The sequence below is a fragment of the Pempheris klunzingeri genome, chromosome 15 (genome assembly GCF_042242105.1).
Source record: "Pempheris klunzingeri isolate RE-2024b chromosome 15, fPemKlu1.hap1, whole genome shotgun sequence".
NCBI lineage: Eukaryota > Metazoa > Chordata > Actinopteri > Acropomatiformes > Pempheridae > Pempheris > Pempheris klunzingeri.
In genome coordinates this window covers 8,567,606-8,581,450 of record NC_092026.1, presented here as the reverse complement: position 1 = coordinate 8,581,450, position 13,845 = coordinate 8,567,606, and the positions used below count along the sequence as shown (strand labels likewise).

At 39.9% G+C, this 13,845-nt stretch overlaps 1 protein-coding gene across 1 annotated transcript in view; it reads right to left on the bottom strand.

The window, feature by feature from the left end:
• Nucleotides 1-5,537: 5,537 nt before the first annotated feature.
• tnn (tenascin N) overlaps nt 5,538-13,845 on the bottom strand; it is a 39,899-nt gene continuing 31,591 nt past the window's right edge. Inside the window, exons 11-18 of the mRNA XM_070845297.1 lie at nt 12,440-12,703; nt 10,104-10,234; nt 9,150-9,288; nt 8,875-9,026; nt 8,553-8,649; nt 8,276-8,440; nt 7,507-7,670; nt 5,538-6,203 (exon numbers count right to left, since the gene is read on the bottom strand). Of these exons, the coding sequence (XP_070701398.1) occupies nt 6,054-6,203; nt 7,507-7,670; nt 8,276-8,440; nt 8,553-8,649; nt 8,875-9,026; nt 9,150-9,288; nt 10,104-10,234; nt 12,440-12,703 (1,262 nt within the window). The 3' untranslated portion in view covers nt 5,538-6,053. The remainder of the gene's footprint in view (nt 6,204-7,506; nt 7,671-8,275; nt 8,441-8,552; nt 8,650-8,874; nt 9,027-9,149; nt 9,289-10,103; nt 10,235-12,439; nt 12,704-13,845) is intronic.

Below are 13,845 nucleotides of genomic sequence, written 5' to 3'. Positions count from 1 at the left end.
GAGAGATTTACTGACTGTGATAGGCTTTCTTACAGCAACGGCATCATAACGGTAATAAAAATGGTTGTAGTGGGTAAAGGAAAGATTAACTGAATAATTCAACTTTTAGGGAAGTACTCCATTTACTTAGTCTGGACTAGAGTTAGATAAAAATCTTGATACCACTCTAATGTCTGTACACTAAATATGGTGCCAGAAGCCAGCTAGCCTTGCTAGCTATAAAGACTGGAAATAGCTGCCTACCTCTGTCCAAAGTAAATTAATAGTGTAAAAATAAAGTTTAAAATTTTTTTAAAGATTATTTCTAGAGATTGTTTTGCCTTTATTAAACAGTGACAGTAAAGAAACAGACAAGAAATGTGAGTAGAGGAGGGGTATGACATGCAGCAAAGGTCATTGACTAGAACTTGAGATGCTGGCCTCCAACAAAGACAAAAACAAAGCAACACATCATGTTAAGGGGTTTTTAGACTTTTTGTACAAATAAATAAGTGAGAAATAGCATGTTTATTTGTGAGTTTTAGAGGTGCTGGCAGGCCCCTTCAGACACACCCAAACCTGCTGTTTTCCCCCCGTTTCCAGTCTTTGTGCTAAACTAAGCTAGCTGGCTTCTGGCTCCAACATATTATGTGATATGATGATATCTATCGTCTCATCTGACTCACATATGAGTGAGTTTTGAGGAGAGATTTAGAAGATGAATGTGACTTTCCATACTGAGGTGTTGAGGCAGAGTCACAGCAGGAGGGGTCTCATGCTGAAAGATCTAAAACCAAACTGATCATTGATCTTAAGCACTGCAGGATGGTTGAAAATAACACGTCATGTGACTGATGATCTTGAAGCAGAATCTCTTTATAAATTCTGTCATTGGTTTCAAACATATAATTACAAGGATGAATGAGGAGAGGCAAGAAAATTAGGGTTTTCTGTGTCTCCTAACCACGTTCAAGCATAAATGCTAATAATCTTTTCTTCATTCCATCTCATTTTCCTGTTGGCCACATTCAGTTACCAGCTGACCATGAGTTTCTGATCCTCATTATCAGTTTTCCCATCCATCTTACAGTGTCGTGGGTGTTTTACACCCCTGTGCCATAATACTGAAGTGTGTTTACCATTAACATATTCACACATCACTATTTTTCTGTCTAACACCTTATGCAGTTATTTGTGATGCTGACCCTCTCTGGGCTTTGACTTCTCTTCACTTTGAACAGATCATGTTTTATTTTCTAGGAAGTATGTCTGCTGTGATCAGAGGGATCTGAGACGGGAGGATTTGTTGTCTGTTTGAACAGCAAATCTGCCGTCCTGGATACTTTTCTATATGGTAGCACCACGATTTTGATCCCATCCAATTATGCATGATGTTGTATATTTAGGACATGTTTTTGTTTTTCCACAAATAAAAAATGCTGAGGTGATTCTTTTTTTTTTTTTAATTACGTGCCTGGCTGGGCTTTGTTGTTATTTCTGCATGCGTAATTTATCCTGACATATGGAGATACAATGATAAAGGAGAGCATGATGTGGAAGATGACAGGAAGAGAAATAAAGTATTTTTTTAGCTTTGTGAAATCTCATCTTTCTACTTGGAATATAAATTGAAGTTAACGGAGCCTTTGAGTTTTGACATAAAGTCATTATATTTATGTGCGAACATGTCATATATTACACACGCCTCTTTATTCAGCATGGCCGCTAAGACTCAGACAATATGCTCAATATTCATACAGTCAATGGATTTATTTTGAGTATTTGTGCACCCTAATGGGAACAAAGCTCCTTGCAGACTGTTAACACATTGTGTTTATGGAGACCACAGACACTGTGACTGACTATGACATGTGAGAAACAATATACAACAAAGAGCTGCATGTGTTTGTGGTGCATTCACATACTGCACGACATCTGCTGTGCATGGCCCCAAACAGCACCATTTCCTGTTTCGTTGACATCCCCTTTCACTACTATTAATTACGGAAAATAAGGTTTCTTGTGGTATAAAGTGAGTAGATAAACAAAACTGAAAGCTGCTGAGGTATTGCAATTAATAAGCAGTTCCGCCCTTAGTGATCTTCATGAACATGTAATTTTCATCATTGGTTTGAAGGCCGTAGCAGAGCAATCTTTGATGCAAATAATCAGTTTGGCTTGAGGAGCAATTCATCTTTGACAATACTGAGGCTCAGAGACGTACTTTGGGAGATTCGTTCCGTTTCACGGATCCTGATGCTTAACCTGCATGAGATGTTCGTTGTTGTCAAAGCATTAGCATAACTTAAATCACAGCAAGTAAACAACATGTTTGTTTATTTCACTCTTTAAGGCTCGAGGTGTGTTTGAGAATGATCTGTCACAGCTTGTCGTCTTTTCACTGTGACATGCATGTGAAAAAAAGTGTTGCGTTCGATCAGGAGTGCATCCAGCTCCCTGACACTTTATTTCTATCACTGATGTGCTTAGCCAAGGTGTGATAAATTCTAAACAGCAATCAATGTGTTGACAGGATTTTTAACACTTCACAGTAGCTCAGTACTCAACCCCTTAGACTGAGGCATGCCTCGAGCACTCCCTCCCTGAGGAAAATTGGTATCCCTGCACATTTGTGACTCCACCTCTACATCATAGTCACTTTCAAGTCTCTTAGCCTCTTGAATATGGATGGAATACAAAGTAAGACGGCCAACCTGCTGTGCTGCTTGATTTTTATGTCAAGAGAATTAGCAATTTTTTAACAGGTAAATCTAAAACCAATACAAAACTTAACAACACCTCAACAGGTGGCTGCTAAGACAAAGGCTGCCTGAGGATTCATGTGAAATACTTCCATTGTACATTGGACCTGCAACAGCAGAGAAGCCACGGCGGCTCTGTAACTCTTCTCTTCTGTTCTGTTCTGTTCTCTTCTGTCTGGTCAGTACTTCTGTTCTCTTCTCTTCTGTTCTGTTCTCTTCTCTTCTCTTCTGTCTGGTCAGTACTTCTGTTCTGTTCTCTTCTGTTCTGTTCTCTTCTCTTCTGTCTGGTCAGTACTTCTCTCTTTCCATGAACTGCTCACTCTCCACCCCTTAAAACAAGCACTCCCTTGTTGCAACATTACCAAGTTCCCTCATGGAAAAAATACATCACACTGAGCCCTGAGGCGTGAGTATCAACCCGAGTGACACGGGCAGACAAATGTGTATGTCTGCAAACTTCTACTGTATACTGTACTGTATATAACCACACACATGGGAGAGGCAGGAAGAGGGGGAGAGAGGGAAAACTGCCCTTTCTTCCCCTTTCTCTGTTTATACTGAGCAAACCACTTGTCTCGCAGAGCAATGGCAGGAACCAATCTCCTTAAAGTAATTTGCAATCACTCTGGCTGAAAAGGCCTTCTGCATCAATGAGCTTTTGTGAGACATTTCATTTCAAAGTTGAAAAAAAAAATGATATGCTGGAAATTTTAGGCAGTGGCCTTCTCTGATTTTGATGAATAAACATTCAAAAACATTTCTTTTCACTTCTTCATTTTAACTTTGAGTCAGGGATGTCATTCCTGAAGTGGTGCAGTGTTGTTTGAATAGATAATATCTTATATCTATATTTTGTATTTAAATGGTGTAATGCACTTTCAGCAGTTGTGTAAAAATGGCTTCTGCCCAGAAAGCCAGCGAGCTGCTGCCGTCGACAGATAATAAGACACTGAATTGGGAAACTAATATGAGGTTAAACGGCAAACAGTCATCAGTCCCTGCAAGTGCAGCTGCTCAGTTCAGTATGATGAAAGTGTCGCTGTGTGTGTACTGTGAGAATACTGCAGCCCTACAGTAGGAGGAGAAACTCAATCTGAGAGAGTGGTAGCACCCATTGAGCAGTTTTACTTTGATACATAATAGTCTCATAATGTAAACTCACTATACAAACTGTGCAAACTCCATCTGCTAATGAGCACTGTGATACTGTTGAAAACTGACTGAACTAAAGGCAACTTGTGCTTGCAGAAGGGCATAGAGGCAGTGTTGGTCTTTAGGCCCACCACTATGGTCAAGGCTGAAACGGTTGGACATCTACTGGAGGGATGGCATTTTATTCACATTCATGGTCCTCAGAGGATGAATCCCAATGAATTAGATAATGAAATGTCTTGATAACTATAGGATATTCCACCACACCAACTCTAACAACTTTGCTAATCTATTTCATTTTCATTGAGTGCCATCATCAGGCGTTAGTGGTTGCTGTAAGTGTTCTTCCTGTCTGCACTGTCTGTGAAGAGATCCACATTTAAAGCAATTTCAATGTAAGCGATGGAGGACAAAACCATTCTGTGTAAAAATGCACTCTTAAGTCCAGCTGAAGTTCATATGAGGCTCAAGCAGTCTATGGTGGCATTGAAACTGCATTAGGAAGGACAGAAATGTGAAACTGTTCTTCAAAAGAGCTCTCATAATACTTTCATGCTGTGAACGTTGTTAGCATTTAGCTCAGAGATCAACTGTGCAGAAGTACAGCCTCCCAGAGCTGCTATTATGGCTGGAGAGTTGTGTTATCTCTGGGTGGATCAATACAGTGATGCAAAAATATATCACTGAAGTAGCTGAAATATGTAAAAAACATTCACCACATTCCTGTGGTGAACTTTCAACTTCTACCTCTACAAAAACATTGTTTTCATGAATTATTTTGTTTAACCCGTCTCCTGTAAGGATCTAGCTATCCTTGGACGAGGAAAACGATAAAGTCTTCATGTAAGAAAACCTTGATTCATTGTTTATTTATTCATTGTGTGAATGTGTGGCAGAACTATGAATGAGCACCTATAATGTTAGCTTGACGGTAAAATTAGCAAAAGTGTACAGGTCTTTAATTCCTCAGTGACAGTCATCATTACTGACACTGACAATCCTGATTGAAGATTAGTTGGAATAAAACCTTACGGACCATGAAGCCTTTAAAATAAATTCTATTGAATGCAAAATTTATGAGGAGCAGGGACTACAAATCAATTCTGACAGATTAGCAGAAAAGGTTGATTGATGTGTTTGTCTTATAAGCCAACAGAGTTTGTAATAAAAGTGTAAAAAAAAATGAAATTATGTAATAAAGTCAAAGTCAAAGCAGTATTAATAACCTTTGTCAGCTTCCTAGATTGAAAACAAGAGTTTGGCCATTAAGTTCCTGAGGATGGGGAAAACAAACTTCATTCTTGTTGGTGTTTGGTATGCGCACATCACGTTGATTGATATGCCCTGTCCCTATTGTATGAATGTAAAGCAGGAGCAATATGGTCATTCAAGACAGCCATCCATTGTTATTCTCTGGCGTGTCCTACACAAACTAATGTGATGTGACAGTGTTTGCGACACAGTGGCAGCTTAATGTGACAGTGCCAGCCAGCTTCATAATCAATACACTTAGAGCACTAAATCACTAATGAGTCCAAATCGTCCTGATCTTAACACAAAACACAAAAGCCATTTTTACCACTTTTTTTACTACTATACACAGGAAAAGTTACTACTAAAGTTCTTCATAGGACAGAAAATAAACACATATTATACAAATGACCTGGGCTGCTGCCCTGAGGTTAAAAAAAGTTAAAATGAATGCAGTAATAGGAGAAAAATTGGATATCTTGGTTCCCAATTTAACTTAAATCTACTGTCTCCTGATTTATCATTGAGGTTACCAGCATCAGTAAAACAGGAGATTTCCAAGTACAATTGCATAACAACTGATAGATTAAACTTGTTAATGTTCAACTTCAGTCCACTACAAAACAACTCCGAGGCAGTTTCCTATATTCGCCGCTTTCCCACAATCACACTAAATCTAGGAATTTGTATTCAAACAGATAATAAGTTAGTATTGCATATGAGCATTTTATCCAGAAACTGTTCATATTGCCCAAGAGTTATGACACGTACAGGCATGTGGACCAGTGGGAAATGGTCAAAGCACCAAGACATATGTATGTACATATGTACAGAAACACCCAAATCTAGCGTGATGGCAGGTTAATGGAACAGATGACGACTGCTGCGGTTTTAGTGGGAGGCGCTCTCTTATTTCTTTTGGAGTTTTGTGATTCTGCTCTTCTCTCTGGCCATCAACGATCGCCTCATCCTGCTGGACAAGGCCCCCACAGGTCGGATCTTCATCTCTGTGAAGTCGAGGGACGTCAGGTGGCCCTTCCATGGTTTCCAGTTCACTCCCTGGAGGCAGGAGGGGGGAGAATGAGTGAGAAAGAGATTGAAACATAGAGGAAAAGACAAGTAGGAGTTGGAGTGAGGAAATGATGGAGACAAGAAAAGGGTGAGACACAGAGAGGAAAGTGATGGAATCAGAGAAGAGGCAGGTATCACCATGGACATGCAGAATGACAAACACTAATAAATACCAGCGCCTGGTTTCATTTCATGTGAGTACAAACCTGTTCTGACTGTTATTGCATTTCGCCAACAAACATTGCTAGAAACGTCTGCAGCTGCAATATTATGGATGAAATCTCAACAAGAGCGGAGATCTCTCCTGGCATTTCCTTCAGTATCAGTCTCCCTTAGACATAATAACTGTTGTTGTTACCCTATCAGCCAGGTAAAAAACACTTATGCCTTATAGCTGGTGTGAGAAATGTGCTTTCTTATCACTGCTGATGGATTCAGGCCATTTCTGCTTCAACCGCAACAATCCAAAACAAAACAACTCAAAGAGGGGTAGCATCAAATTGTCTTTGATTGCTGACCAGGGAACAGCTTCCCAACCGGGAGGACTTTTTTTGTATGTTTAGAAAGATTCCCAGAAAACAATGATGAATTTTATTTATGATCATGATAGTCAACTGCTTTTGGTATGTATCACGCTCACATTTTCAGCTTGGCAAAAGTGGGGATTACGAATAGCGACGTTTTGGGATCTACTTGCAATATAACTCACGGCTATGAAAGATCAATAGTGTTTAGACAAAAAGTCGATAATACAGCTTAAAATAATGAGGCGGATTAAACTCATATAACTTTACACATTGTTAAAGAATAAACTAAGTTACTGGAGAGGTTGGAGTGTGGACCCATGATGCTGACATGACAGTCAACAGCCTCCTCTCAAGGATCCAAAGACAGATTTATACAGGCAAGTTGGCCAGTATACATTCACCATCACATAATAATGTTAGTGCCCCCTGTTGGTGTGAAGGTACACTATACCAGAAGAGTTTTAACCGTTTTAGAATCAACAGAACATGATAACATAATATGATTTAATACACTCATTTTGTGCAAGTGTGCAGATGCAGAAATCTAGATAATAAATTTAAATGGTAGCGGACTGTATGTACACTGTAAGTGTAAAGTGCTGACCTCACCATTCAGAGCAATTTAGGTTTTTACAGCAGCGTCGTGCTTAATGGAGCTAACTGAACCTTTTTTTGTTTTGTTTGTGTTCTTTTTAATCACCTTTTAAACCCACATTGGCAGGATGGCAACACATTTTGCATGAACTTCCTCCCTGCTCACTCACCACACTGTGCCTGGTGTCTCCCCATTGTCCGTTGAGGTTGGCCAGGTGACAGTTTTTGTACCACCAGGCGCCGCGGTGGGTCAGGGCACAGTTACTCAGGGCGATGTCATTATCTGAGTCAACAGTAGTCCAAGGCCGGCCTTGGTGGTAGGTCATAGCATCACCTGGAAATTATCAACAATAATTAATAACAGTGATTTTATATGTTTAAAACTCCAAAGAACATGCAGTATTCAGTTCAGCCTCGCTCCCTCTATCCACAATATATTCACAGACTTTTGCTGCTCACTCCTTTTTTTTCCCATGTGTCCCCTGATGGCTGAAATTTAATAAAATGCCAAAAATAGAGATACAGTATATGTTGTTTCAGCACACTGTGGTATGTGTAGACACAGTGTCCCACTTGCTGCGTGTCTGTATCTGTCTGGCTTCGAAGCCCATTAAAACCCTGCCTTCTTCAGATACCACACTCTTTATATAGCCACTGCCTATAACTGACTGAATATAAGTTTCTGAAACAAATATCCCACCTACTGCTGGTGTGTATTTCTTTTCTCAGCACCCCACAGAATGATGGGTGGAACGCCCACTGCTTGAAACCCCTGTATTCCCACTTTTGTCTACCTCATTGCCACCCTTGCCCTCTCTTCTTCTCTAGAACGCCTTTTATTTGAGCGTCAGAAAATGTGAGTTGCTCATGTTGTCTTCTCTGTTTCAGTCTATCATACTGTTGGTAGTTTGGAAAAGATTTTAGGAGCAAAAGGCCCACCTGCTGTCCCGCTGTATTTGCCAATAGTGAGTTTGAACTTCTGTTTGGCGGTTGCAATCTTAAAGTTGTCATACACAGCGTAGACTTTCTCTGAACCCAGGCCCAAGTCAAACCTCAGTTCATACTGAGTAGGAGTGTTGGTCAGCTCATATATCTTGTCTAGACCTGAGGGAAAAGCCAGACAGAGAATGTGAAAGCATGAAGAAATACTCCTTCACTGTTTGTAAGTGCATGCTTTAATGTCTGCAGAAAACAGTCTGAACATTAGAGAGCTCACCGAGCCAAAACTCCTCTGTCATGTTGCCAAAACCTGCTATATACTGTCTCCAGCGTTTCATGAAGTCCAGCCTGCCAATGTTACGTCGCTGGAGCACCTGAACGCAACGAGCAATATGGTTTGAGTTGTTACTTTTTCCAACACTAAAAAGCCAGTGGGAGTACCTGTCAGCTACTATCATTAAATGGGTGCTCCAGTATAACTTCAGTCCACAAAATAAACATTTTTGTAAATATTCACAATACTATAACATTTTTGTAAAATAATAAAATTCAAATGTTTTTTCATATTGTAGTACGTGCAGTTTGTCAATAGTTCGTACCAGCCAGCCGCCTCCATCAGTGTCCATGTCGCAGTAAACCTCAATTGGTTTGGATCGGTCACTATTAATATAGACGGTGAAGACGCCACTCGTCTTATGGCCATTCTTCATGATCTGAACGCAGTCCATGGGAAAGGGGTACAGCAGACCAACTAGGGAGAATGTGACGAGATGATTTGATATTCATGATGTAACATATGTGGAGAAAGCATCACATGCTTAATCTGTGGACCTGCAGATGACAGTAGTGACTCAGTGGATAGTCATGTACAGACCTGTTTTGAAGATAGTCTCTACCACCCTGCTCCTCTTGTTTCCCCTGTAGGCAATGATGGTGACAATGTATTTCTTCCCCATCTCCAAACTAGATACAGCGAAACTCCTCTCACTGGCACCGAGCTGCTTTTCAACCGTCTGACCACAAGAAACAACAACTGCAGTTAATCTTACTGAACACTCTGTAAATTATAGAGTAATGTAGTTGACCCACATAATGTTTTATAATGCCGTGTTTGATCAAGTTCTCTCTATGAGTGAGTAATGAGTGATGATACTGTCTTGTACTTCAATTAGAGACGGGCATTAAATGGGCTCCTCAATTCCTTTAAAATCTTTTTTTTTAAAGTATCAAGGGAAAGATCAATCACCTTATTCATGGGCTTAAAATGACTTCTGGCAAATTCATTTTATTATTGACCACAAGAGGTCAGCGTTCTACAGAGTTTAAATTTATTATACACCTTTACTGTAGTTTCAGTCTATTCTAAATAGTGGAGAAACTGTTCAAAATAGTATTTGCAGGCTTGTAAAGAAGGAAAAAGAACTTAAAGTCCAGGATTGTATAATTCAATATTTGGCCAGAGACTGCTCAAAGTGACAGCAGCTCTGCTTTTACCAAATGCAGAATAAAAGATTCTGCATCGTGCTACACCGTGAAACTGTGAAGATGTGTTCTTAGCTCGAGTCTGAATTTACAAATTTTGAGATAATGAGTTTAATACCTCAGTTGTGGCATTATTATCATTGCATTGTAGGAAAGTCATGCTGCCTGGACAAAGTCTGTTTTCCAACCACTGGAGATTTTCAAAATGCCTGTATATTCTCAGTATTTTTAGTCTAAAGACGCTTAACAAAAAGTTTAAAGCTAACTTTTTTAGATGATCTTTACATGTAAATACCCTCCGGCGTGGTGTCATCTATCTGTATGGGTGAGGAAGTAAGTGTCAAACCTCCATGTTGCCGTCCTCATCCCTGTATGTGAGGATGTACCCCTCAATGTCAGCGAGAGGAGGAATCCAGGTCAAGACAGCAGACTCCAGCATCACATCTGTCGCCTTCAGGTCCTTCGGGGCATCAATGTCTGTGGATTGGAGAGCAAATCAGACTGGATTACACGGAGAACATGTTGTCTACTGTTTGTTAATTAATACCTCTTATCAACTTAGGCAGAGGATTTGGGTGCTAAAGCCTTTTTAATTAAACTGTTTCACATTCTAGTTCAATCACTATTTTAATTTTCTGATGTATTATTTTCACATTTTATTTTTACTTTATTTTTCATGTTTGTGCTTCAGTACAAACCATCTTACCAACATTAACACATGACTTTACAGAGCAGTATTCGCCTTTATTCTCTGGCTACCTAAATGACAAGTATAACATTAATCCACCTCAAGTGTAACATTAATGTATCTGACACTGCAGTCCACCTGAAGCACGACACCAAACATGACTACCACCCACCTGCAGAGTAACCATTTGCCTCTGCAGATAAACTGGCACTTATCCTCTGCCTTATTCACATGCTCTGGGAGGTTTGACCTGCAACAGACGCTGAAATAATTTGTCTGACATGAAGATGACTGCTGTAACAGTGGGAGCCTCAACCCCCCATGGCTCAGGAAATTAGAGGACGTTTATGTTACCGTGACGTAAAAAAGTCAGCCTGAACAATCTATTATATATTTAAGTCAACATTCCTATTTTCAGCACTCTTCTGATAAAAACATAGCTCTCTGTTATAGCAAGGATTCATCAAACTGTCAGTTTTACTATAATTGAAGAAAATAAACTATTTTCTGATAATGAAATTGTTGTAGGAGAAACAGTGTGACAAATGTAATAGTACCACTGGTGATCTGTGACACGCTGTGATGTTGGTCTGAGACAGCTTCAACTGACATTTTAATGGTGCTTGTTACTGGGTCCAATAAAGTCACAAATGTAATAACAAATGCTTTTATGTATCCCAGATGATAGCTTTTGACACAATGGCTTTTCTATCTGAACCCAACACCGCATTGGTCTGTGGCCACTGATGGTTTCTAATGAGTTACGAGGCGACAAATTTATAATCCAAAACATGGCCATTTGCTGCCTAATTGAAAAAGATCCAGCTTTCACTTAGAGCTCCCAGGTGATTTTACAGATCATCTGGCTCACACAAAGATACTCCTGTGGTAATGCATTCACCATGTGCTGCTACTGCTATTTTTACCCCACACAAGACATACCCAGTGACCTGACCTGGCCTGTGGGAAACATTTCCTCCCAGAGCAGGAGTTTTGGTGCTTCCTGATAGTGTTTAGAAGTTTAGAATAACCAACTTCTGAGCATGTAAGATTAATAAATCAGAGGTAATATGACTTAAGGTTTGATGGACTGCTGCGTTGTGTGTGCATAAATCCAAAGCATTATTTCTATTAAATGAATAAATAAAGCCACTATAACCAGATGTATTCCCTGACCTCTGCAATTTAATCCTTGACATCTGTGAATTTAAGAAATAAAAACACTCACAATTGCAGGAATCCAAAACCAAATTCAATGCTGTTTTCAGCATGAAATTTAAATCATGACGCGTCTCATCAACGCTATGGGGATGTAGGAGTTCTTGTTCTTGTCCTCTTCATCTGAAGGGCAGCAGTCTTTCTCCATCTGTACATAGTACTGCTCCAAGTTACAGCTTCTGTAGCTTCTGTGTTCCTCCTAAGCAGTAGCTGTAGCAGACCCTGACTGACTGGAAACCTTTATCAGCATTCTCAGACTAAGGCCTGTTTTAACAGTAAGAGATTAGTAACCTGTTTGAGTTTGAATATACAAAGATGGGCCTTGCACAGCTTTTTGATGCCTAGTTTAGAAGACATTCAAAAACATCTGTCATATCTGAATCTGTCATGACTTTTTCTGTTACTTTTGGTATGACACCCAAGTGTTCCTCCTCCAATCTCCCCCCATTATCAACAATATAGCATATCTTGTATATATCTTAAGAACCTTGATTTTTGAATTTCATCCAGTTTTGTTTAAAGTTAATAGTTGATTTTTGCATCGACAGACCGGCTCATACAAACATCAGATCAAGGGCTTCCTTAATTGGAGAAAACTATTCAGGAATAACATCCACTGATAAATGTTTCCAGCTGCTTTGCCTGTGTATATCAATATCTTTGAAAACAGAAAAGATTACATCTTTTTAAATCTTAGATGACGAATTGCCATCTCAAGAGAAAGCTGAGTTTTATCATTACCAAAAGAAAATCCTGCCTGTTCGTAGTGTATTAACCTGTCTCAGCTTTTGTTGAAATCTTCCTGGTGGCTTTGCTCCCCTTGATGGCCCAGATGTAGACAGTGTAGAGGACCCCAGGCCTCAGGCCAGTCAGCATGTAAGAGGTGCTGTCAGGCCCGACTGAGATTTCCTCACTAGAGCCCTCAGAGGAGCTGTAGGTTAGGATGTACCCATCAATGTCGGCCTGGACTGGATCCCATGACACGCTGAAGCTGGAATCTGTTTCATCTCGTGCTAAGAGGTTAGCTGGAGCATCCAGTTCTAGAGGGAAATGTTAGTGGAAGTGATTAATACACTACTGATGCAAACTACAAGAACTACTGATGCAAAATATTACTAAGGTGCATTGTTTCATTTTTCACCCAAAGATGAACAAATGAAGTCTTTAGGCATGCATTCAATAAAAATATTAGTCATCTGATGATAATTACAAGGAGAAGAATGATGTTTACCTTCATATATTGCACCAAAAAAATAAGACACATTCTCTATGTCTATGAAACGTGATATATGTTTAAATCTTCCCACAAGCTTCTAGCTGGGAAAATAGAAGAGACTGAGCACATTTTAAGGATGTGAAATGAACCAGAAACAATCTTTGAATCTGCACCACCTTGGGAGAGAAAGAGCTTAATCTAATGCTTAATCTAATTTTATTTTATCTATCCTATTCAGGAGTTGTCTCTTCCCTGGTGGAAGCAGCCTGGTGCACCTGCATGTTGGAGCGAGGAAATTAAGATTGGTCAGAACATTTGGTCCTCAGGGTTTGCTGGAACACTTCTTTCCCCAGAACAATTTCAAGTCTGAACTCCAAGTCCAATTCCCTTGTATTCATGCAAAGCCGAATGGACCCTCTGTCATGGAAGCAGCTGCAAGGAGCTGCAGTTAGAAGGTGAAGAGTGCTTGTCATTGTGACGCCCCAAGAACCAGCTGGTGGATGAGCCGGGGTTAAGAAGGCTGGTAATCTGACGAGGGAGTCCTTCAAGACTTTCCTTTGTGTTCCAAGGATCAAGGTAAATTGGAATTTAAGACATGAAATGGAGTGAAGGAGAACAACAAACAATCAGGGGAATTGTGTTTAAATTGATTGACTGATTGATTGTGTTGGATGTGTAAATGCAGACCATATTTTAGATCATGCAAGTGAAGAGACAGCCAAGCCAAAACTCTGAATTTCAATACGATCTTCAATCCATCCTCCATCTGTGGTCACAAGCATTGGATAGTACGGTCAGTGCAGCTGAAATGATCGTATCCCTGGATGGAAGAGGCCGAGATGTGTGCCAACATGTGTGCTGACGTCAGTATGCATGACAGTGAAGACTCTATTGATCTGAAAGGAACTGGAACAGCTGCTCTTTCAGAGTAATAGGTAGAGATGTTTTGGTCACTTGGAAAGAATG